This window comes from Anabrus simplex, chromosome 1, assembly GCF_040414725.1.
Source record: "Anabrus simplex isolate iqAnaSimp1 chromosome 1, ASM4041472v1, whole genome shotgun sequence".
In the NCBI taxonomy this organism is placed as follows: Eukaryota; Metazoa; Arthropoda; class Insecta; order Orthoptera; family Tettigoniidae; genus Anabrus; species Anabrus simplex.
The window spans coordinates 837778265-837804307 of record NC_090265.1 but is presented as its reverse complement, the minus strand read 5'-3'; the positions used below and the strand labels follow the sequence as shown (position 1 = coordinate 837804307).

Below are 26043 nucleotides of genomic sequence, written 5' to 3'. Positions count from 1 at the left end.
AGAATTATCACAAATATTCGGAGGTTGTTTACGGATACCTTCTGAGTGTATTGGTATGAGGGACCCGTGGCCTCCGGTGGCTCGTTATAGAGTAATTTCTGTACCTGAGAGCCAAAACAACGTACGCCACATTTTATGAAACTTAGAGCCATATAAATGTAAGTCCATTGACATTTTAAGTCTAAATTTTGAATAGAGGTGGGTTCGATTGCCATCTCAGCCATCCTGAAAGTGGCTTCCCGTGGTTTCCCACTTCTCCTCCAGACAAGTGCCGGGATGGTACCTAACTTAAGACCACGGCCCCTATAACCATGACCGGGCGAGTTGGCCGTGCGCGTAGAGGCGCGCTGCTGTGAGCTTGCATCCGGGAGATAGTAGGTTCGAATCCCACTATCGGCAGCCCTGAAGATGGTTTTCCGTGGTTTCCCATTTTCACACCAGGCAAATGCTGGGGCTGTACCTTAATTAAGGCCACGGCCGCTTCCTTCCAACTCCTAGGCCTTTCCTCTCCCATCGTCGCCATAAGACCTATCTGTGTCGGTGCGACGTAAAGCCGCTAGCAAAAAAAAAAACCTATAACCATGTGCACGTTAGTTGGGCTGCAGCAAACGATATTGGAAGGGGCTGCTGAATTACACTGTATATAGAAAGAGAGAGAGAGAGAGAGAGAGAGAATGAATTGCTAAAAGAGAAGCGCGACACGTGAATAAACAAAACGAAGTAATAAGGAATAATTACAAAATTACCAATGTGCTGATGGATGGTGAAAAACTAGATCAAGTCAAAGAAATTGAAATATCTAGGAGGTCTGATGACAACTGACGGAAAATGTACGAGAGAAGTAAACGCCCGGATTGCACAGGGGAAGGGAGTTTTCGGGGGAAAAGGTCTCTACTGACATCTAAAACCATCAGTATTAAGGTTGTGAACTACAGCTCAGAAACACAGACCGTATTAAATTCGGAAGTGATGAAACTGAAGGCCTTTGAGATATGGTGCTGTCGTCAATTCCTAAGAACATCTTGGACTGACAGAGTCACAAACCAGAACGTTCTCAAAAGAGCAAGTGAGTCACGCACCTTGGTTGAAACCTTGAACGAAAGAAGAAACAGCTTATTTTGCCACTTGCTTCGTCATTCTGACTGGTGCACCACCCTGTTTGAATGAAAAATCGAAGGTACAAGGACCAACGGAAGACCTAGAGTGCAATTGATCGTCAACATGAATGGCAAACATACCTGTTGCCACTTGAAGCAGTCGGCCAAAGAACGGAAACGCTTGGAAGGTAAGCATGTTACCCACCAACTATAGAGTTGAGGGGAATAAGAAGAAGACATTATAGCAAATATACTCAAATCTATTTTTTTAAATATAATATAAAGTATGAAGAATTAGGTAGAAGGCTATATGACCCTAGGGTGTTGTATTCCCCTGTATTGATTGCTAGGGATCAAAATAAATTAAAGTGATAAATATATTAAATAATTTTATGGTAGGAAAAACCGGGGGATCTAGCAAAACTAAGCGGAGATTCGGGGAAAGGTCTCAAAAACGGGTGGTCCCCGGTAAAAACGGATTATATGGTAACCCTACTACAGAGTAATTTTGGTACTACAGAATAAAGTAAACGCACATTGCCGCAGTTTATTAACTACTTGGCTTCAAACCAGAATGTCTAGGGTTCGAATCGCAGTAACCCTGGGTAGAATATTCAGTTCAATAGAACCAGCATTTGGAAGCATGTTGGTGACGGTGGTGGTGGTGGCGGTGGTGATTATGATATTAAGAGGAAGTACAACTAGACAGCCATCCCCATTTAACTCTAATCTCAACCGGTCGATTCTCTCGAACAGTGAAGAAAGAGAAGGCCTCGACAATTAGAAACGTTCTAGACTCGCAAACTTAAGTTGACCAAGAAACGTAGGATAGGTAAGATGAAAGTGAGGAGCCTGGTACAAGTAATGTCAAACTGAGCTAGGGTCTCAGTAGTCACCAACCGAAGGCCTGGCTCCTTGACTGAATGGTCAGCGTAGTCGCCTTCGGCTCATAGGGCCCCAGGTTCAATTCCAGGCCGGGTTAATTCACATGGCGCGGGGACTGGGTGCTTTTACTGTCCCCAACATCCCTGCAACTCACACACAACACCATCCTCCACTACAATAACACGCAGTTGCCTATATATAGCAGATGCCACCTACCCTCGTCGGAGGGTCTGCCTTACAAGGGACGTACCAGGCTAGTAATAGCCACACGAAATTATTACCAGTCCACTTCTGTGGTGTAGTGGTTAGTGTGATTAGCTCCCACCCCCCGGAGGACCGAAATTTGAAAAGTAGTACAAGGACTAGAACGGGGTCCGTTCAGCCTCGGGAGGTAAACTGAGTAGAGAGGGGGTTCGATGCCCATCTCAGCCACCTCGAAGTGGTTTTCCGTGGTTTCCTTCTTCTCTAGGTAAATGCCGGAATGGTACCTAAATTCAGGCTACGGCCTCTTCCTTGCCTATCCCTTCCAGTCTTCCCATCCTTCACAAGGCACTGTTCACTTTTGTAGGTGAGGACGTCCGGGCGAAGTACTCCTCCTCAGTTGTATCTCCGACCAAATGTCTCACACTCCAGGATCGCTGCCTTTGAGGCGGTAGAGGTGGGATCCCTCGCTGAGTTCGGGAGAAAACCCAACCCTGGAGTGTAAACTGTTTAAATAAATAAGGTCTGCCTGTGCGATGTAGTGGTTAGCGTGATTAGCTGCCACCCCCGGAGGCCCGGGTTCGATTCCCGGCTCTGCCACGAAATTTGAAAGAGTGGTACGAGGGCTGGAACGGGGTCCATTCAGCCTCGGGAGGTGAACTGAGTAGAGGTGGGTTCGATTCCCACCTCAACCATCCTGGAAGTGGTTTTCCGTGGTTTCCCACTTCTCCTCCAGGCAAATGCCGGAATGGTACCTAAATTCAGGCTACGGCCTCTTCCTTGCCTATCCCTTCCAATCTTCCCATCCCCAACCAGGCCCCTGTTCAGCATAGCAGGTGAGGCCGCCTGGGAGAGGTACTGGTCATCCTCCCAGTTGTATCCACAACCGAGAGTCTGAAGCTCCAGAACACTGCCCTTGAGGCGGTAGAGGTGGGATCCGTCTCTGAGTCCGAGCGAAAAACCGACCCTGGAGGATAAACAGACAAAGAAGCAGACGAAGAAGAATAAATAAATAAAATATAAGCATTTAATAACAAATATAATTCCATAAATTATTCCTATGACCTTCCTAATTTTCACAATCAAGTTTCAAAGTAGGAAACAAACAGTTGATGTGCTTGGAGCGTTTTTAAAAATATCATTTTTTTAACAAAGAAAAAAGAGACAAAATACCGAAACTAACTTCCCTACTTAAACTGAATTTTGGTTCTTCTTAATTTAGACGATTTTTATCTCACAAATTTTGAAGTAAATCAGGTTAAAATTAACAAAGATAGAAAATTTAGTATATCCCCCTTAAGACATCAATAGTGAAAATGACAATATGAACTGCATGAACTTGAGCCTCTGTGGTGAAACCCAAACGCCAGAAAATCAATGAGTCAATGTAGTGGAACTAGAATCCCGACCACCGGTATTATCAGTGGAAAAAAAGCTTCTCTCAAGCTAGATCACATTTATTTTTATCCTTTCACATGTTATCTCTTTCTGGTTAAATTAGCACTAGCTCGTCCAAACCAGGATAAAGAGTACCGGTAGGCTATGCTTCGTCATTATCGCTCAAGTACCGTTTACATTCATTAACAGGGATATCTTTGCACGACTCAGTTAACTAGCCATCGTTTGGCAGCGTAAATCGGAACTGATTACAATTTAACTGGAATGCTCGTACTGTTATCAACCAGGTGACTGTTTATCGCTTCCCAAACGCTCCCTAATGAAGCCATAAGAATAATAACACGTATGCGCATGGATGCATATTGGCGCATGCATATTGTTTCTTTCTTTCTTTCTTTCTTTCTTTCTTTCTTTCTTTCTTTCTTTCTTTCTTTCTTTCTTTCTTAATCTGTTTATGCACCAGGGTTTGTTTCTTCTCTCGGACTCAGCGAGGGATCCCACCTCTACCACCTCAAGGGCAGTGGTCTGGAGCGTGAGACATTGGGTCGGGCATACAACCGTGGAGGAAGACCAATACCCCGCCTAAGCGGCCTCGCCTGTTATGGTGAACAGGGGCCTTGTGGGGGGGGGATATGAAGATTGGAAGGGATAGACAAGGAAAAGGGAAGAAAACGGCCGTGGCCTAAAGTTAGGTACCATCTCGGCATTTGCTTGGAGGAGAAACGAGAAACTACGGAAAATCACTTCCAGGATGGCTGAGATGGGAATCGAACCCCCTCCACTCAGTTTACCTCATGAGACTGAGTGGACCCCATTCCAGGTCTCGTACCACTTTTCAAACTTGGCACAGCCGAGAATCGAACCCGGGCCTGTGGGGATGGCAGCTAATCATGCATGCATATTTTTTCATTCATTTATTTATTTATTTATTTATTTATTTATGTATTTATTTATTTATTTATTTATCTTGTTTCGTTGAGGCTCCTTGGACCACGTGGTTCCTAACTCTAGTGAGCTTTCTTCTTAGCCCAGTATTCCTTCATCTTTGCGCTTACTTCTTTCCTTGACTTCCAATAGTTCTCCATTCGTTAATAATAATAATAATAATAATAATAATAATAATAATAATAATAATGTTATTGGCTTTACGTCTCACTAACTACTTGTACGGTTTTCGGAGACGCCGAGATGCCAGAATTTAGTCCCGCGGAAGTTCTTTAACGCGCCAGTAAATCTAGCGACACGAGGCTGACGTATTTGAGCACCTCCAAATGCCACCGGACTGAGCCAGTGAGCCGTATCCTGACGGCCCATAAGAGATACTCAGATTATTATTTTACATATATATAATTTATTTGAAATAAATTTCAGTCATATTTGGTAAAAGTAATGAATCGCATGATAGCGGAGACCGGAAGCCCATGGAGACATCAAGTTGCTGGATATTGCGCGATACTTCCTCAGGACCGTGAGAAAGGCTTAGCGTCACCAGAAGTTAGCACATCTCGGCACGTGTACATGATGTTGGCCAAGAGTAATATTCAGCCAATGAGAACGCGTGGAGGTGGCAAATATGGAGTCTGAATCGCGCGAAGTCATAGTCCCAGGTTAACCAACATGAACAGTTGCTTGATATAAATTCTGTTATTTGACGAATTTCCACAGGTCTACAAGTGAAATATAATCAGGAGTACGCGATAGAAATAATCTGAAGAAATTTTATGTTACTTGCAGTGTGTTTTATGGTATATTCTAATTAATATTAAGTCATGAAGAATGGCAAGCACGCTGATTGGTGGTTTGTCTAAACATGCGGGAATCCCATAGCTACAACGGCGTTACCCACGCTTCCTTAACGTCACAAGCTCTGGAGAGCGTCACTCTGATCGCGGAAGCCGAAGTGATGTGAACGTTGTTCGGTAGTGCTCCGACACCTGTACGTGAAAGTTGCTACGTGAATATATCAATAACAGTGTATGGTTTTTAAGACCGATAAACAGTGTTTTCAGTCATGCAGTTGAATAAATTAACTGGTGCAGTGTTAAATTGCAGAGTATATTATGGTGCAAAGTTCACTACAGATAAATAGACGGTAATAAGTAGCCGCAGACTGAAATGTGAAGAAGAGACGCTCAGTTGTTTCATATTTTCGTTTCGGTCGCGTTTCGCGAGGAACTCTCGATCCGTACCGCGAGCCGCTCTCAATAACTGTATATGAAACCCTAATAGGTTAAATTTCAAGTGTATTTGTGTGTCAGTGTGTTGGCTGAGTTTATAGCTAACAGGGGTTGGTTCGGCACGTGCAGAATTGAGCGGTGAAGAGATATTCATCCAAAGCTTTCTGTGTTGCAGTGTTCAGTAACTTTCAGCAAGAAGATGGCACCTCCCATGGAAGAAGGAAGATTGTTTCTATGTGTTAAAGCAGTGATCAACATGGAGTAACCACATAACGCAGCAGGGATGTGAGCCGCTGCCAGTGTCCTGAGAGTCGTCCAAGATAAGACGCATGTTTTAATTATGGAATGTTATATGGGTTATGTTAAAATACTAGTGCAGTTTAGTGTAAGGATTTTCTTTAACGTAAATTATGCCTGACGGCATGTGTTTATTTCTCCTTTGTAATGTTGTAGATACGGATAAGAGAGGAATGCATGATCTCTATATTTTTATTTTTATTTACGATTAGTTAGATGGGATAAAGAGGGAGTTGTTAGGATTATTTTGTTGTTATATTATGCATGAAATTAGCTTAGTATTATTCCGATTTTTCCTTGTACATTAGTGATAGGAGGATTAGATTGACAAGATCATCCAATTTCCAAGCTAAATCCTTGCTACGCTGAGAGTAAATTCAACTTATTTTGGTCATTTAGAAAGTCAGTAACAGTTAGATTGCATGACGCATGGTATTTCAGAAGCTGACACGTGTGAAGCTGCATAACAACGTTGAAGGAATAGGATCTTCAATTGTAGGTTGGAAACTGTTTTTCCCAATGATTTGTGCGGGAATCGAACCTAGATTCATAATGGAAAAGGCTGATGAGAATTGTAAGAAATATAAGAGGTGTTAATGCATGCTAATTTATGAAGTAGATTATGCAGGCCGATTGCATGCCTGATGAAGCGAAAGAATGATGTGCAGTGAATGTATCCCTGCTATTGCCTTCTGAGAGAATATTAATTATCAGAATTGACGGAAATTGATTCCAGACCAAGGAGTCTGATGTGTGTAATAAATTATCGAAGCATGCCAGTAAGAAGTACGATTGTACGTGAGCTTCCGTGTAGCCGAAGAAAGATGATATTGCCTCACAAGCTTACGTGTTAGCCGTGTTTACATAGACAGCGTGAATGAAATGATATTTCCGTGATACAATCTTGGCGAACAGAATCCAAACCTCAGTACAGTATTGAATTATAACATTTCCTTTCAGCCCACAGCACAGCAGGAAATATGTGTCGGATGAACGCGCTCTTCGGATGCGCAAATGCAGCAGAAGAAGGCAATGTTGCCCATTGCTTTCCACATAATTAATGATTGGATAATAATATCTTTTCTCTTACAGGATGGTGTTTTGTGATATTTCATGTTGTTTGGAAGTGTTGTCTGGTTGTTTAATGGGGAACAGCCCGAGTGCTGAGTAATATTGATGGTCAATCTAGTTCTCTCTAGATCCTTTGGTGAACCGCGTTTCACGTTGAGTCGGTGTAGTATGTAAGTTCTCCTTTCTTTATCCGATGTAGATATGTGAGATATTTTGATTATTTTGTGTTTATTGTAAATACAGCGTAGGGAAATGCCACTAGTATTTTTAATAATTCATGTCGTGTCCCATTGCGTCTTAATTTTCCTTTTTATCGAAAGTTTTAATTTATCTTAATTTTTCCTTTTAACGTTTAATCTTGCGACGACTCTATAAAATTAAAAACCCGTATCAATGTGATACTTTAAATTATGTGGCTCCATGCGAATCGATTACGTACCAGTATACGCGTACGTATACTAGTATCTAATATGAACACTGGGCAATCAGATGAAGAATATTTTGAAAAGTTTACAAGTATTCAATGTTGTGCTTGAAATTTCATTTCACATTTAATTTTTTTTTTTAGTAATGTTCGTTTTAATGTCCAGTCTTTCTTCTGATTTTGAGATTATGTCAATGTCATCTTTATTTTTTATTTTCTTGACCTTTATTAGTATGATTCGGGGCTATTTTGTGAATAAATTCATCCTACCCCATATTATTGTTTCTTATTCAAATTATACCTCCATTCTCCTGTCATTTATTTATATTTAAGTGACAAACTTCGACTTTTAGCCTGGCCCATCGACAACCAACCCACTTCTCTGCCCAACCCTGAGTTAGTCGGATGTTTATACAGGAATGGAGGCATCGTCCTAGTGGGTTACGACCCCTGGGTACGGTACACCAGGATCGAACCTACCAAATTGGCGTCAGAAAGCCAACGCCTCAACCGTCTGAGCCACTCAGCAAGGCTTCATCCTTTCACGTTGCTGTTTCCTCCTCTCTTGTGTCCAGACGTTATTTGCTTTCAGCTTCTCCTTCTTCTTCTTCTTCTTCTTCTTCTTCTTCTTCTTCTTCTTCACCTGGAAACCCTTGAAACGTTAATCAATCTTCTGAAAGTTATTCTGTCTTGTTGTAATATTATCTTCTGTTACTCCAATTTCCGTCATATCTATTTTTAATCCTTGGATCCACTTCTTACCATTCTTGCTCTTGTAAATTTGATTGAAAACTCATTTTGACAATCTTCTGTTGTCCATCCTCATTATGTGACCATAAAATGTTATTCTCCTCTTTCTGCTCACGTCTGACATCCTTTCATTTTCTTCATAGATCTTTATTCCTCCTAAGTTTAAACCCTCCTTCCTCCGTTTTCAATTACTCCCACCTTTTCCTCAATATTTTCCTTTTTTCTATATATCTTCTATTTCACCGTTTTACATAGAGGACATGCATTTTGTAGCATATAGACTCTCTGGTTTGATTATCTTATTTTTATTTTACTTTTTACTATTTGCTTTACGTTGCACCGACACAGGTGGGACAGTAAAGGGCTAGGAGTAGGAAGGAAGCGGCCGTGGCCTTTTTTAAAGTACAGCCCCCAGCATTTGCCTGGTGTTAAAATGGGAAACCATGGAAAACCATCTTCAGGCCTGCCGACAGTGGTGTTCGAATCCACTATCTCCTGAATGCGCGCCCTTAACCGCACGGCCAACTCGCTCGGTGGTTTGATCACTGTGTTGTAGTGTTAGATTTTAGTTTTCGTTGAGAGATTATTCTTATTATAGGTATCTTTAGTCAGGTGTATGCTAGTTCCAGTGTTCTTGCTCCTGATCTGTTTGCTTCTTTATTGAGTCCATTAATCTGAATTATTTCGCCTAGATATTTAAAAATATTAACCTTGCTGATTTTTCCTTACTCATTTTTGTTCTGTGGTGAATTCCTCTCCGCCTCTGTGGTGTAGTGGTTAGTGTGATTAGCTGCCACCCCCCAGAGGCGCGGGTTCGATTCCCAGCTCTGCCACAAAAAATTGAAAAGTGGTACGAGGACTGGAACGGAGTCCACTCAGCCTCTGGAGGTCAACTGAGTAGAGGTAGGTTAGATTCCCTCCTCAGCCATCCTGGAAGTGGTTTTCCGTGGTTTCCCCACTTCTCCTCCAGGCAAATGCTGGGATGGTACTTAACTTAATGCCACGACCGCTTCCTTCCCTCTTCCTTGTCTATCTCGTCCAATCTTCCCATCCCCCCGCAAGACCCCTGTTCAGCATAGCAGGTGAGGCCACCTGGGCGAGGTATTGGTCATCCTCCCCAGTTGTATCCCCAACCCAGAGTCTGAAGCTCCAGGGCACTGCCCTTGAGGCGGTAGAGTTGGGATCCTTCGCTGAGTCCGAGGAAAAACCAACCCTGGAGGGTAAGAAGATTAAGAAGAAGAATTCCTAATTATGGTCATGAATTTAGTCTTCTCAAAAGATATCTGAAATCCTACTTGTCCTGGTATTTCTTTCAGAAGGCTGATTTGTTCTAATGCAGTCTGTATACTTACAGAGAGGACTGCTATGTCATCAGCGAAGGCCAAACTGTTCAGACCAACCCCTTTATGTAATGAACCTAATCTTATCTCATTTTTCCTCCTTTTCATTTTCTTCCCATGCCCTTATTACCTTTTCCAGGACATTATTTAAATTAATCGTGGAAAGCCCATCTGCCTGCCTGAAACCGGTTTCAATTTTAAATTCATCTGAAATCTCTCCCATAAATTTCGCCCTGCACTTCGTTTCTGTGAGAGTCTGGTTAATTATGCTGACAGATTTTAGATCAGTTCCAAATTCCTCTAAAATGTCAGTAGCGAAACTCAGTCTACTGAATCGTACGGTTTTCTTTAATCTACAAAGACTATGACATAGATTTTGTTCTTTATAACCCTGTCTCGTATTATAGTTTTCAGGTTTAGAATCTGTTCTGCACATGAGCTTCCTTTTCAGAACTTACCTTGGTAATCTCCGACGTGTTTGTCTATTATTGGTTCAATTCTATCATGAAGAACTTTGGAATGACTTCAATTTTAAGTTTTAGTTTTGGATTATTTTGTTTCGCGTTAAAATTTGCTCCTTGTGGTAGTTCAGATTGTCTGGGAAGTAGATGATCATTTCAAATTAAAAAATAAGTTACAGCTGTATGTATTCACGCGTCGCGCTATAAATATGTTGTACACAATTCCAGCTGTAATTGTGACTGCCTCCATTCAGCCCAGAGACCCCGCAAACTGTGGATTCAACACTAATCTCGTTCATTTTGGACATAGTCTTTTTTCAACCCTTCTTACACTCCCCCCTCCCAAATGCCGATGGAGGCTGAACTTGGCATCCAGGGCATCACAGTTCTTCTCAGCGATCCTGAAAACTATGAATTCGACACTGATATAGGTGTTTTAGATTATTTTCATATGTCACCCTCGTCCCCTAAGGGTATAGAGGTGTCTTATCCCCACAGTATTTTTCCTAGATAGTAAGTCGTATGTGTACCAAGTCTTCTCCAAAGATATCTGAAATCCTACTTGTCCTGGTATTTCTATCAGAAGGCTGATTTGTTCTAATGCAGTCTGTATACTTCCAGCGAGGATTGCTATGTCATCAGCGAAGGCCAAACTGTCCACACCAACTGCACACATACATCCATAATCTTTTCATTCTTTTTCACCCTTTCTCATCCCTCGATGGGAGACGGGCTTAAACGGCAAACGAAGTGTCACTATTCATCTCAGTGACCCCGAAAACTATGGGATGTACACTAATATTGCTCGTTTTCGATTATATTTACATGTCACCCCCTCTGCACCACTGCCACTGTGGGTGCTAGGAGTGTCTTACCCCCACAGTATCTTTTTCCACATAGAAAGTCATTTATGTACCAAGTTTGGTTGAAATTGACCCATGCGTTCCAAAGCTATGTTGGAACATACACACATACATCCTTTTTTATACAGCCTATGTAGATTTTATTATTATACCCCTTTAAGCAACCATCACCACGAACAAATCACTCTGATATTCACTTTCCATTCCTTTCCTTTCCTTCCTTTCTTCCGTCCTTCCTTCTTTCCTTCCTCCTTAAGTAAAGAATTGTTTGAATCCATTTTAATCAACAAAGATCATTTTACCTATGCACTGTGCCACTATCCATCATTTCACCAATACTTCCATATCTCCAAATCGATATTTACACGTAATCTTACTGATAAAAATATTCATAGGACATTATCTATGTTCATTATTTTAGTATTATTCGTCTTTTTATAATTATAGGATCGGCGTTACGATGCTGGACGTGTACCTCAGATACCAATCCCGACTGTAACGACCCATTCGAGGAAACATCTCCTGGACCAATCGCCTGCATTCCACCCAGAACTCAGCCCGACAAGATGCCTGGCTTATACCCTGTGTGTACTAAGGCACGAATACATGGTAAGACTCTCTCATTTCCCTTTTCTTTATGTTTCACTAGCCTAGAACAGCTAGATTTTGCAGATGACCGCTGCCTACTGGCGCTGAGCTTTAGGTTGCGGAGGCCAAGCTGAACAACTTTCAGTAGAAGCACAACATATGAGGCTGAAAATGAATGCTGCTGCAGCATACGAATCAGTTATCGCAAACAAACCAAGCGTATCAAGAAAATCAGGTATCATTCAAACCTGAACGTTGCACAAAGGAATATTTGGCCCATAAAAGCGAACAAAATTAATTTTGTACTAATTTGTATTCCTTTTCCGTTAGTATAAGTCAGAAAGGTACGTGGACCACATAGTGGTGATGAGTTCACCACTTGTCACATATTTGTCCAAAAACACTTAAGCGAAATATGAACAGTTCAATTTGCTATTGAGCTATACTGCTTCTGTCAACACCTCATTGGGATTTTATGTTTTCATTTCCATTTACTTGAAAAAGCTTAAAAAATATTTACAAGGACTTTTGTAATAAATAAATTACATACACAAACTATTACTCACATGAGGGACACGAAAATAAAAGTTTAGTTTACACTGCATTTTTTATTACAAAATATTTTAAAATGTTTATGAATGAGGCGAAAATTTCACTCAAATAAACCCAACCCTCTTCATCATATTCTTCCGTGTGTTCGTCAGATTCTTATTCATTATTTTCCCAACGAAATAGCATTTCTAAAGCAGTCTTGGTAAAAGGCTTTGATCTGATTTTGCTTTGTCTAATGGAACTTAAATAGGGGTCTGTTAATAATGTACATATTGCTTTGTTCTCGATAAAAATTTCTACAGAAACTTCACTAAATTGGCGAATGTGTTAATTTTTTAGCCTCTATAACCTCTTCTGATAATGTCCCTATTTGAAGTAAGGTGTGCACGACAATCACAGGTCCGTGGATTAATATTCTGTGGCCTGTAGGAGACATCAAGTGCCACGAATATAGTTCTAGATACAATTTCGCTCTATCTATGCAGCAAGCAGAAACTTTATCAATGTTTATCTTGTGTCCACTCGAAATCACATTGGAAAATCATTCTATGAGACTTTAGTCGGAATCTGTGATCATTGCAGACGATTCAGAATTTTCGAAAACCACCGGTTTGTATTGCCATCATTACTGTTGCCATATTAGGATTTATGTACATCAACAATCAGTTCAGGTTCTGATCTAAATTTCTACTGTATGATTTGTACTTTCATTTTTATTTTATCTTCTCAACATGAATCTTATAAGAAATATGGTGTAAAGTTTCAAAAGACCTTATTCGGGCGTGTAATATTGTCAAACCAAATGTTAAAATTTCAGTACTTACTTGACTACATCTTGGAAAATCATTGAACTTCTTTTATGTAGCTTCACAAATGTAACATCTCATGACTGAACTAGCATCTGTTGCTGCGTAACACACTTTGCCATAGACCATTGTCAAAAGCATCGTGTGCTTTACTACTATTTCTTTTTCTTCTTTTACAGTTACCGGACAAATCACTTTTTGTTTTGTTAGGCAAGTGAGTCGCAAAGGAACTAGAGAAAGACTGAAAGATGTTGGCATCAGAATCACTGCTATTTTGGAACTTTTGTTTATACTGAGCTTGCTACGAAACATCACAATCCCACCTTTCATTTCAGTTCAAGGGATGCCAATTCTTCAATTGTTAACACTTCAACATCGTTCCACGTAAATAAATAATTCACTGACTTATCAAATGCCATGGGATAGTCGCCTAATAGCGTGTGGGGCCTCCTCTGGCCCTGCGAACTGCAGTGAGATGCCGTGGAAGTTAGTCGACAAGTCCCTGGCAGTCCTCTGGACGCAGCTGACACCAATTCGTTTGCAGAGCGGCCGCCAATGCTGTCTGTTCGTGGGTGCATGATCCATGGCACGGAGCCTGCGTTCCAGGACATCCCAGATATGCTCGATAGGGTTCATATCGGGGCTCCTGGGTGGCCATGGCAGTCGTTGGACCTCCACTGCATGTTCCTGGAACCACTCCCGGGTCGACGTGGGAGCGATGTGTCGGCGCGTTATCATCTTGAAACACCGCAGAACCGTCTGGGCGCTGGAAGGTCACAAATGGGTGGAGATGGTCTCCGAGCAGCTCAGCATACCGCGTACCATTCAAAGTATCTTCCAGAACAACTAGGGGGCCCATTCCACACCAGGGAAATGCACCCCAAACCATAACAGAGACACCAGCGCCCTGGACCACACCTTCGAGGCAGGCGGGATCCATCGCTTTATGTGGTCTGCGCCATACACGGTGCCTCCCATCGGCATGGTGCAGTTTAAATCGTGATTCGTCCTACCATATCACGTTATGCCATTGTTCCAGTGTCCATGCCTGATGACTGGCGAAAAATGCGCGTCGTTGTGCCCGATGACGTTGGGTTAACAGTGGCACCCGTGTGCGGCATCGGCTCCCATACCCCATAGAACCCATGTTCCTACAGATTGTCCATTGGGAGACGTGTCTAGCACGGCCTGTGTTGAATTGAGCCGTGATTTGTTGCACGGTTGCCCGTCTGTCACTATTGACAATCCGTCTCAGATGTCGCCGGTCACGGTCATCGAGGGTGGCTGGACGGCCGGTCGTTCTTCTGTTGTGGACGGTGACACCCGCATTCAACCATTCACGATACACCCTGGAAACGGTTGATCGTGTGAAGCCGAATTCCCGCACCACTTTCGAAATCGCACTTCCCATTCGTCGGGCACCGACCACCATACCCCGTTCTAACGGTGTCAGCTCACGACGACGTTCCATGTTACACCTGTCACATGCACAGCCACTGCTCACAAGGTCTCCTATACGACTGCCGCTGGCACAGGGGGCGTGTGGTGCGCAGACAACACACCTGCGCATCAGTGCTCCGCTATCCCATGACATTTGTCAGTCAGTGTAAATACAACCATACATAAATATGCATAAATGGCAAAATAATTTTCCTAGCATACTGCTTGATAAATCATATAAAATTCAAAGTCACTTCAGAACATTACTTACACGTCCATATTTCTCGGGAGTAAAATAAAGTTTCTACTAAATTCATTCATACATTTGCAAGGTAATTTAGTGTTAAACTCATTATTGAAGGTGAAGACGGCAGGTGTTACTTCTGGCATGAAGCCCTTTCTATGATATTTTAATTTATCTTCACCTTGAAACACTTTCACACAGTAAGTGGAGCTTTTTATACCGGATGCTCCTCAAATAAATTCGTGAGGCTAGACCAGTGCTGTAAAAAAAATGTACTACGGCACTCGAAATGGAATATGAAACATAATGGATATGCACATTATTTGTCAAAAAAATCACGCGCCAAGAAAGACTTGCCGGAATCGCATGAAACATGAGGATGATTGTACTGTACCGTTGATGCAAGTAAGTGATCGCAATATCAAAGCAAAACTGGACACCTGAAGGCAGAAACTAGTACCTGGATACAACTCTAGCTTGGATATAAGTTGTGATGCGCTCGGACATGGAGAATTCGCTGCAACTGGTCCTCTAGATCGTGCGAACTCCCTGTATGCTGAAGTTGGAACCCCAAGTGGTCCCAGACATGTTTTATAGGCCATAAATCTGGCGATCGGACAGGCCACGGGATTGTGGCAAAGTTACGGATTATTATTATTATTATTATTATTATTATTATTATTATTATTATTATTATTATTATTATTATTATTATTATTATTATTATTATTAGAAAGGCTGACTTAAGCTGTGAAATACCATGTTTTAATTCTTTTTAATCACTGTTTATGGATCTTACGAACCGGCACCGTGGTGTGGGGTAGCGTGCCTGCCTCTTACCCGGAGGCCTCGGGTTCGATTCCCGGCCAGGTCAGGGATTTTTACCTGGACCTGAGGGCTAGTTCGAGGTTCACTCAGCCTACGTGATTAGAATTGAGGAGCTATCTGACGGTGAGGTAGCGGCCCCGGTCTAGAAAGCCAAGAGTAACGGATGAGAGGATTCGTCGTGCTGACCACACGACACCTCGTACTCTGCAGGCCTTTGGGCTGAGCAGCGGTCGCTTGGTAGGCCAGGCCCTTCAAGGGCTGTAGTGCCATGGGGGGATGGATCTTACTGTCCGAAAACCAGTTATGAAACAAACATTTTTGTGTTGATACGACTTCTTGATTTTAATTAATAATAATAATAATAATAATAATAATAATAATAATAATAATAATAATAACAAGAATACAACCATCAGCACAGTTTTATCATAATGGCATAATGGCTTTGATTGATTATAACTCATTGCTACGGAGACATTCCTGTGATTACCTTGCCGTGTGCGGATGAGCATTGTGCTGCTCAAAAATGCCTCTTGGAAGCCCTACCATGAAGGGTGAAGCATACGGCTGCAGGATGTCGTGCACACATTGCTACAATGCCATTCTCCCTCGTATCACTACGAGAGGTGACCGATTGTCTTATTCGTTGACACTTTAGACCGGCACGCCAGCAATGAGAGCGGTATATCGCGTCACAGCTAAGACGGGATTGAAGAACTCTTTAAGAGTCATAATCATCATAAAAAGTTAAAGCCATTGTTTGTTTGTTGTTTTTTTGTTTTTTGTTTTTTTGCTAGTTGCTTTACGTCGCACCGACACAGATAGGTCTTATTGCAACGATGGGGCGGGAAAGGGCTAGGAGTTGGAAGGAAGTGGCCGCAGCCCTAGCATTTGTTTGGTGTGAAAATGGGAAACCACGGAAAACCATTTTCAGGGCTGCCGACAGTGGGGTTCGAACCTACTATCTCCCGAATACTGGATACTGGCCGAACTTAAGCGACTGCAGGGTGCTGATGACATGATACACTTATTAAAATAGAAGGGACGCGTGTCCCTAACTTTGATAGTTAATATAAACCGTATATCTATCTATCAGCACACGTTAAAATACTTTAATCCAAAACCAGTTTTCGGAAGCTTCGTTCCTTCATCAGTTTATCATAAATATTAAAACATTAAAATTCGCATATTTGTTTCGTCTTGTGTTTTAATGTAGAAAACTGTTGTGCTCATTATGACACGAATGCCGAATATTGAGTCTCGGCTGTGAATTATCTCAATGTTAATACTGTATTTTAATTTGTAATGGTCCACGGGTGATGGAATGAAGCTTCCGAAAACCGGTTTCATTTTAATTGCATTTCCTTTCTTAATCCGTTTACCCTCCAGGGTTGGTTTTTCCCTCGGACTCAGCGAGAGATCCTACCTCTACGGCCTCAAGGACAGTGTCGTGGGTCGTGAGACAGTGGGTCGGGGATACAACAGCGGAGGATGAACAGTACCTCTCCCAGGCGGCCTCGCCTGATATGCTGAACAGGGACCTTGTGGGAGTAATGGGAAGATCGGAAGGGATATACAAGGAAGAGGGAAGGAAGCGACCGTGGCCTTACGTTAGGTACCATGCGGCACTGGCCTGGAGGAAAAGTAGGAAACCACGGAAAACCACTTCGAGGATGGCTGAGGTGGAAATTGAGCCCCTCTCTACTCAATTGACCTCCCGAGGCTAAGTGGACCCCGTTTCAGCCCTCTTTCCACTTTTAAAATTTCGTGGCAGAGCGGAAATCGAACACGGGCCTCCGCGGGTGGCAGCTAGTCACACTAACCACTACACCACAGATGTGGACCTTAATTTTATTTTAATTATTTTAATGTGTGCTGATATAGATTGTTTCAATATTGTAACAAGTGTACTCTTCACGAGGCCTCCAGACACCAACACGGCCGTCGTCGGTGCACAGAGATCCTGTATTTGTAACTAAACACAACGCGGTTCCGGTTCTTAGTAATCCAGATTTGTCGTTCATTAAATGGAGAAGACTTAACTTCAACAGTACCTTATGCGTCCTTTAAGGGAAGTCATGACTGAAATTTTAAACTTCTAGAGTTTGGCACATTATCAAAGCCAAATTTAAAACACAAATACATACCAACATGAAAAAATGAAAAGGCGTATGGCTTTTAGTGCCGGGAGTGTCCGAGGAAAAGTTCGGTTCGCTGGATGCATGTCTTTTGATTTGACTCCCGGAGGCGACCTCCGCGTCGTGATGAGGATGAAATGATGATGAATACTACACATACACCCAGCCCCCATGCCAGCGAAATTAACCAAATAAGGTTAAAATTCTCGACCCTGCCTGAAGTCAAACCCGGGACCCCTGTCATCAAAGGCCAACACGCTAACCATTAATCCATGGAGTCGGACATCAATATGATATAGCCCCACACATAAGTTTGAGTTTATTAGTTAATCGGTTGCAATGTTATTGACAAATAATTTTTATATGTTTATATGTCACATAGAAAATGCTCCTTGTGGCACAGTTTTCAGTTCCTTGGGCTATGATTTGGCAGACTTGTCAAAAATACTCATATATTTAATAAAAGCACCTGATTTTGCAGTCAGGTATAAAGCATTGGAGATACTTTTTTTTTCAAATTTTCGCTGGTCATTTTGTAGCAAAAATTTAGTTTCGTGCTATTTCAGAAGTAAAACAAATATGAAGGTAACATTAAACTGATAATAAAGTGCAGAAGTACTTTTAATTACTGAGCATATTCAAGAATTCTCTGAAAATTTCAGGTGAATCCGATAAGAACTCTGTCGTAAGGAGTATTTTATGCATGGAAAGAGCTGAAAAGGGTTTAAGCTAGAAAAAACAATTGAAAGTTTAAGATACTTACTTCAAAACTGCCCTGGATGTAAATTACTCCCTCAGATGTATTTATCCTCTTGCGCACTGCGAAGTCCTACTTCTTTATCTGATTACCCTCCAGAGTCGGTTTTTCTCGCAGACTCAGCGAGGGATCCCACCTCTACCGCCTCAAGGGCAGTGTCCTGGAGCTTCAGACTCTGGGTCGGGAGATACAACTGGGGAGGATGACCAGTACCTCGCCCAGGCGGCCTCACTTGCTATGCTGAACAGGGACCTTGCGGGGGGATGGGAAGATTGGAATGGATAGACTAGGAAGAAGGAAGGAAGCAGCCGTGGTCTTAAGTTAGGAACCATCCCAGCATTTGCCTGGAGGATAAGTGAGAAACCACGGAAAACCACTTCCACAATGGCCGAGGTGGGAATCGAACCCACCTCTACTCAGTTGACCTCGAGAGACTGAGTGGACCTCTTTCCAGGCCTCGTACCACTTTTCAAATTTCGTGACAGAGCCGGGAATCGAACCCGGGCCTCCGGGGGTGGCAGCAAATCACACTAACCACTACACTACATAGGCGGACGCGAATTCCTACTACAAGGTAAATATATTGCAGCGGTATTATTGAAATGTCAGTCCGAAAGAACTTTGAAGATAATATTGTCTGACAGCGTGAAAGAAAGGGGCGTGGGCCTGCTCTATATGTGCCGAACCACTACCCTTTTAATCCGGCAATTAGAGCTTTATAAATAGCGCTAGAGAAAAAATGATAACAAGATTTGAAAGAGGAAGAATTGGGAGTTAAAACTTAACATTCTATTCTTTGCTCAAAATTTGCAGCATTTCTGTCAAGACTCCCCTTAATACAATTTAAAGTATTTCGAAACAAAATGCATATATTTTCGACGCATCAGAAGATCTTTGAGGTGGTCAACTTAGCTGAATAACTCTGTATATACGCATGATAGAAAAGTGATTTTATAGTATCCTAGGATGTACTTGTAGAAAGAAAAAATGTTAGTTATTGATATTTTTTTATTTTCCGGACACGTTATAATTAGGGCTCGGAATTTGAAAACGAATAACTTGCCCAAAAAAAACCTATAAAAAGACCTAAAATATCCAAGAAAGGACCTAGCAACTGACAAGAAGGACGTAAAAATGCGATCCAAATTCATTCATAATTTTAGTCTGAATTACATATTTTGTCCGCCTCTGTGGTGTAGTGGTTAGCGTGATTAGCTGCCATCCCCGGAGGTCCGGGTTCGATTCCCGCTTCTGCAACGAAATTTGAAAAGTGGTACGAGGGATGGAACGGGGTCCACTCAGTCTATGGAGGTCAACTGAGTAGAGGTGGGTTCGATTCCCACCTCAGCCATCCTAGAAGTGTTTTCCCGTGGTTTCCCACTTCTCCTCCAGGCAAAGGCCACGGCCGCTTCCTTCCCTCTTCCTTGCCTGTCTCTTCCAATCTTCCCATCCCCCGCAAGGCCCCTGTTCAGCATAGCAAGTGAGGCAGCCTGGGCGAGGTACTGGTCCTCCTCCTCAGTTGTATCCCCCTGACCTAAAGTCTCACGCTGCAAGACACTGCCCTTGAGGCGGTAGAGGTGGGATCCATCGCTGAGTCTGAGGGAAATCCGACCCTGGAGGGTAAACAGATTAAAAAAGAAAGAAAGATTACATATTTTATGAAGGAATATAATGTTGTAAAAATGCAAAATTCTGGTGACATGCAACATACAATGCAAAAATATATCAGTGGAATACTTCTTTCAGATAGTACATATTTTTAGATTAACATAATTTTTAAAAGGGATTCCGTGTTTGTTAAAAATGTACTTGCTCAATTTAGAATGATTTTTTTCCGCCTAGAATGAATTCAGTGAATCCGCAATGGACATCCTGGAGAAATAAATTAGTATAACTGAAATCGTATTTGGTTTAACCAAAGTAAGGTTACAGAAATTGGAATTCGGAAACCTTACCTCAGATGGCTTTGCAGTATATCACAATATTCATCTCCAGATTCTTAGGTGTAAAAGATCGTCAATTTTCAGACAGCACGTTGCAAAACATCGAGAGACTTCCCTCCACATCAACGGATGTTAAGGGTTCATACTTGAATCAAGTGAGATTTTCCTCTTCCAAAACACTCACATCAACATTTTCTCCTTCAATATTTCACTTATATTGCACATAATTTGATACCCCTGGATTTTTTCAAGCACTAGTTTCATTTCTCATTTCAAAATAGGACAGATAAAACCCACCATTTTCTGACCTACATTGACACAGAATTAACATATATTATGTTGGGCCTCATCTTCAGAAACTCGACAGGAAAGGATTTTTCCTCAACTTCCGAGCCCTAGTTATAATGTTTCTAAAATGTGTATTTTCTGTTCGATAGACTGAAAAAACTTAGGTTATATTAATTAAGTCTACACTGAAAAGTATAGTTTCCATCTCACCGAAAAGAACAGTTTTCTGAGAAATCGGTTTTCCTGGGTAAGGCAAGTTTTACACTTGACTGCCTCATATATTTGCCAATTCCAATGAATTTACATGTTCAATAGGTTGACCAAAAGGGGAATTTCCCACATTTTTCTTTATAAATACAGCAAACTCTGAATTTAGACACTCCTTTCTGTTTCAGTGAACGAGCTGGAATCAGTCGTTATACGTCAGTGCGAGTGGGTATCCGACAGTTATCCAAATATCTGTGAGAATCATCCCGGCCTGCCCCAGCACAGTCATATGGAGTTCTGCGAGTCATGCCGAGGGGATGGCTGCAATGGTGTGGGACTGCCGACGGCGTCCACGTGGACCATCACCGCCGCTAGCATCATCCTCACACTCCTAGTCATGCTGTAGTGATAAAGAGACAGTTTACAATTTGGAGCACATTCATGCATCATGCTTTCCATGCATCATTCCTTCCATGATAATAGCTATAAAACCATTTTGCTTGTAGAGATGACCAATTCATTGGCCCCTTCTCCCATTTGAATACCATTAAATATCGAAGTCGTACCTTAAATAAGATCACAGCCACTTCCCTGGTTCTCCATAGTTTCCCTTTTTCACACCAGGCAAATGCTGGGACTGTACCTCAATTAAGACCACAGCCGCTTCCTTCGCACTTCTTGCCCTTTACTATCCTACCGTCGCCATAAGACCTATCTGTCTCGGTGGGACGTAAAGCAGATTGCAAAAATATTAGAACAATCTGGGATCAGTACTGCAAGTAGTTTTTTACTTCCTCTGTGTACCGGCTGTTAAGTGCAGAAACAGATTAAAAAGAAGTCTTATTCTTCTTCTGCTTTACCTGCCCAAGGGCAGTGTCCTGGAGCTTAAGACTCTGGGTCGGGGATACAACTGGGGAGGATGACCAGTACCTCGCCCAGGCGGCCTCACCTGCTATACTGAACAGGGGCCTTGCGGGGGGATGGGAAGATTGGAAGGGGTAGACAAGGAAGAGGGAAGGAAGTGGTCGTGGCCTTAAGTTAGGTACTATCCCGGCATTTTCCTGGAGGAGAAGTGGAAAACCACGGAAAACCACTTCCAGGATGGCTGAGATGGGAATCGAACCCACCTCTACTCAGTTGACCTCCCGAGGCTGAATGGACCCCGTTCCATCCCTCGTACCACTTTTCAAATTTCGTGGGAGAGTCGGGAATCGAACCCGGGCCTCTGGGGGTGGCAGCTAATCACACTAACCACTACACCACAGAGGCAGACTTAGTAAGTCTTAATTGACAAAAATGTTGTGTAAGAGCATATTTTGTCGTATGATTTTACTTGGCGTCCTTCAAGTATTATTCACATGTTTTGCGCTGATAATGCCAAGTGATTTTCTTTACGTTCGGTTATTTAGATTTCCTTTCCTTATAAATATTTTGTACTTAAATGAAGTTTGAAAGCAACGAGTTTCACGAGCAGTAAGTTGTCTAAATAGAAAAGTGAAAAAAGTACCAGTTTCCTGCTGATTCCTACGCAATTTTTTGGCCAATGTTTAATTTCTTTTGTGTCATATTTCAGAATTTTGAGGAAAACATTGTATAAAAATAGAAATACGACCATAGTTATTATAAATCTTGAATGATATTCGTCCTCGGCTACTCTTTGTTCTAAACCACCTCTTAACGTTCTGTTAAATGGAACACAGGAAAGCTAGCAAAGTACCGTCCCAGAAATCTGATTCGCTTATGAGTCAACGTCAGAAATACCTATTGAAGTGCAATCTAAAAGGAAATGAGAAAAACGTTTCACATAATCTTAGATCATTCATTGAAGATTGAATATCATCCTATTGTAAAACTTTTATATACTAACTATATAACGCAATCATTATCATTGGATTTCATATACTATTATAAATAAAGATATTTTTGATACACTGTTGTAACTTTTATTCTACAGGGTATTTCAGTGATGGTGACACAGATCTTTAGAAATGATGGAGAAGAGCACGTATCAGTTTGAGCTAGGCAACCCGGGTCCGGAAATGCCTCAGTCGCCGGGTATGACTCAAATTTGTTTTGGTATACCTATGAACACGGATTTTCAACTCTTCGTGTGGAGATACAGTAATTCTATTTAGCTGCACTAGGTACACATGCAACGTAGACATTTATAACAACAACTGCCATAATTATCTTTGACAACTTAAAGTGGAATATACAGTGTGAAGAGGCGAGGTGCAAAGCAACAAAAAATCCTAGGGTTCCTATATAGGAATTTAAGAGGGTTCAGTACACGAGTAATAAGGTCACCTTACCCTTATATGGTTCGACCCGTAATGACGTATGGTCAACCTGCTTGGCATCCCACGGCAGAGGAGAGCATGAATAAGCTGCAGAGAGTACAGCGCCGCACCGAAAGGCTAATTATCCGTCACTACCCCTCCCAGCCAATAAGTTACCTTCAGTTGAGACGATAGCCAAGCGAAGTGATCTGATCTTTCTCCGGAAATCCCTCTCGGCCTCTATAGAAATTGACCCCTTCCAACGTCTATCGCTTGTTTATCGCTCAGCTCAGAGAGGCGAAGTTACTTTTCTCCCGTACCTTTGCTTCTCAGAAGGGTTTCTATTGGCGTTCCGCAAAGCTATGGTACTCGCTGTCAGAAACTTGTCTCTTCCAAAATTTCGGATATCATAAACCATCATACAAAGGCTAAGCCTTGTCTCTGCAACCATTCTCCTCTCGATCCTGCTGTTCTCTCCACGTCCTTGTAGTCTTTACATCCCATCTAATTTCTCACATCCTCGAAGTATGTCTTCCTTGGTCTCCTCTTCCTTTTGTTCCTAGTATTCTTCCTTGAAAGACATTTACTAGGAAGTCACTATGTCTCAGGATATGACCTACAAGTTTTAACTTCCTTCTTTCCGTATCCTTTATCAGCCTCCGTTGTTCATTGACTTCCTTTAGAACATTTCAATTCGTATTTCTGTGAGTTCAGCATGGCCTCGTCATTTTCATCCAGATGTATATAAAGAAAAATGTAATTTAATGGAACTGTTGCATGTATTTGTGAGTGTGTGGGTGAGTGAATAAACGGCAGACTGGTAGAGTGAAAGGAAGTATGTGAGAACAGAATGAACGAGCAGTAAGAAATTAAGTACGTATAGTATGTATATCTTGCAGAGTACCATTTAACTATTTTGTGAATTATGTAAATATTATAAATATTATCTCATCATAAGATAGGTCTAGGGAACATTTTATATGTACATGGGGGGTAACCATTTTCTCTACAAACTCCTAATTTCTGAACAGAATCGTGGTAAATTAATAATACTAATACTAACTATTCAAAATGGAATCCCCGGCGTCGATGTAGGTATGACAACGTTGCAGTAAGTTCTTGCGTATCCGCTCGAATAACGCCGGCGTCGATTTGACGATGTAACTGGCAGAGAGGATTCCTGCCAGGAGCTCCTCTTCAGTCACTACACGTGTCTCATAGACAAGTCTCATCACATTATCCTACAAGAAAAAATCGCATCACATCAGATCAGGGAAACCAGCTGGCTACGCAACATGATCTCTTCTTCTTATCAACTTTCTCGGGAATGTCAGATTAAGGTGCCATCATATTGAGCCCACATTCATTCACGAACCTACAACCTGCGAGAAACGGCTCCTCCACCACGTATTTCAGTTTTTATGGTACAGTATATGAATACTATATGACTTAATGAATATGAATATTTATTTCCAGAAGTCTATACAGCTTTTCCTCCAGTTAATAGACCCTATGATATCTGAAATATAAGTCTACCTAGAATATTATGTTGTTAATGTGCCTGTCACGGATAACCACCAACCAGGGGTGGGGGGGGGGGGGGTTGAGCCTTTTATCCCTCCCCGCCAAGGATTGCCAGCAGCTGAGGAGATCGCGCTGTCACCTCATGCCCATATCTCAGCATTTTCCCAACTACTGTATTACCTATGAGCGCCCATGCACGCACAATAGCCTACCGCTAGCTATAGGTACAACGCTATCTCTCTCAATGCCTGAGTAAATCTGCATATTTCATATAACTTCTATCACTTACCACTACAATCACCCTCCTTCCATACATTACTACAACTACTCCTTTCCTGTAACTTACATTAATGCAATACAAGACAATAGGAAACACCCGAAACTTGGTCTTCCAAGTAGAACTCCTTCATCTGTGAGTCCGTAGGTGACTCTACAGCCCAATACGGGAGGCACACAATTTGCCGCAGAGATGGCAGATAGTCCTAGGTGGAGAAGCCATTGTTCGACTATATCGCTTTTTTTTCTGCGTTGCCTCTTATAGTTCACTATTCGCCTACGGTTTTCTTCAAAAAGTAGTGTGCCGCGATGAACTAATGATATCCAGGATGAACGGTTGAGGGCTAAGGTCTCCCAGTTGTTAACATGAATGTGGAACGTCTTGATATTAGCCTTAATTGCATCCTTAAATCGCTTCCTCCGTCCAACTCGTTGGCTGAATGGTCAGCGTACTGGCCTTCAGTTCAGAGGGTCCCGGGTTCGATTCCCGGCCGGGTCGGGGATTTTAACCTTCATTGGTTACTTCCAATGGCCCGGGGGCTGGGTGTTTGTGTTGTCCCCAACATCCCTGCAACTCACACACCACACATAACACTATCGTCCACCACAATAACACGCAGTTACCTACACATGGCAGATGCCGCCCACCCTCATCGGAGGGCCTGCCTTGCAAGGGCTGCACTCGGCTAGAAATAGCCACACGAAATTATTATTATTACTATTATTATTATTATTATTATTATTATTATTATTATTATTATTATTATTATCGCTTCCTCTGACCTAAACAACGTTCACGCACTGTTATCTCGTGGAGGATATTTGCCGTTCTTGGACGTTTTGGTTTCGAGAAAATCTGACGGAACTTTAGGACAGTCGGCTTACCGTAAGCTCACCAATACTGCTAAATATCTTCATGGATCCTCTCATCACCATCCTTGCCAAAATCGTGCGATTGGGAATGCGGTTATCGGGCGTACGTATTACACGCTCTGCCCATCGTAGCTGACGTCTAAAACTCAAGGCTTCTTTACTTGTGGTCTGTGCTCTTCAAGTACACTGACATTTTTGGATCTGTCTAGCCAGGTTATATGCAGAATTGTATATGAATAAATGGATGTTTTTCCCTTGGAATCGCCATTGGCACCAGTCATCGCTAATTTGTATATGCAGGATTTTTAAGAGGGCTGCCTTCAGTCTTACAAACTC

General features: G+C 42.1%; 1 protein-coding gene across 1 annotated transcript in view; it reads left to right on the top strand.

The window, feature by feature from the left end:
* Positions 1-22688, top strand: part of LOC136873984 (UPAR/Ly6 domain-containing protein crok) — a 38633-nt gene extending 15945 nt beyond the window's left edge. Inside the window, exons 2-3 of the mRNA XM_068225250.1 lie at positions 11412-11573; positions 20944-22688. Coding sequence (XP_068081351.1) covers positions 11412-11573; positions 20944-21161 — 380 coding nt within the window. The 3' untranslated portion in view covers positions 21162-22688. The remainder of the gene's footprint in view (positions 1-11411; positions 11574-20943) is intronic.
* The last annotated feature ends 3355 nt before the right edge of the window (positions 22689-26043 follow it).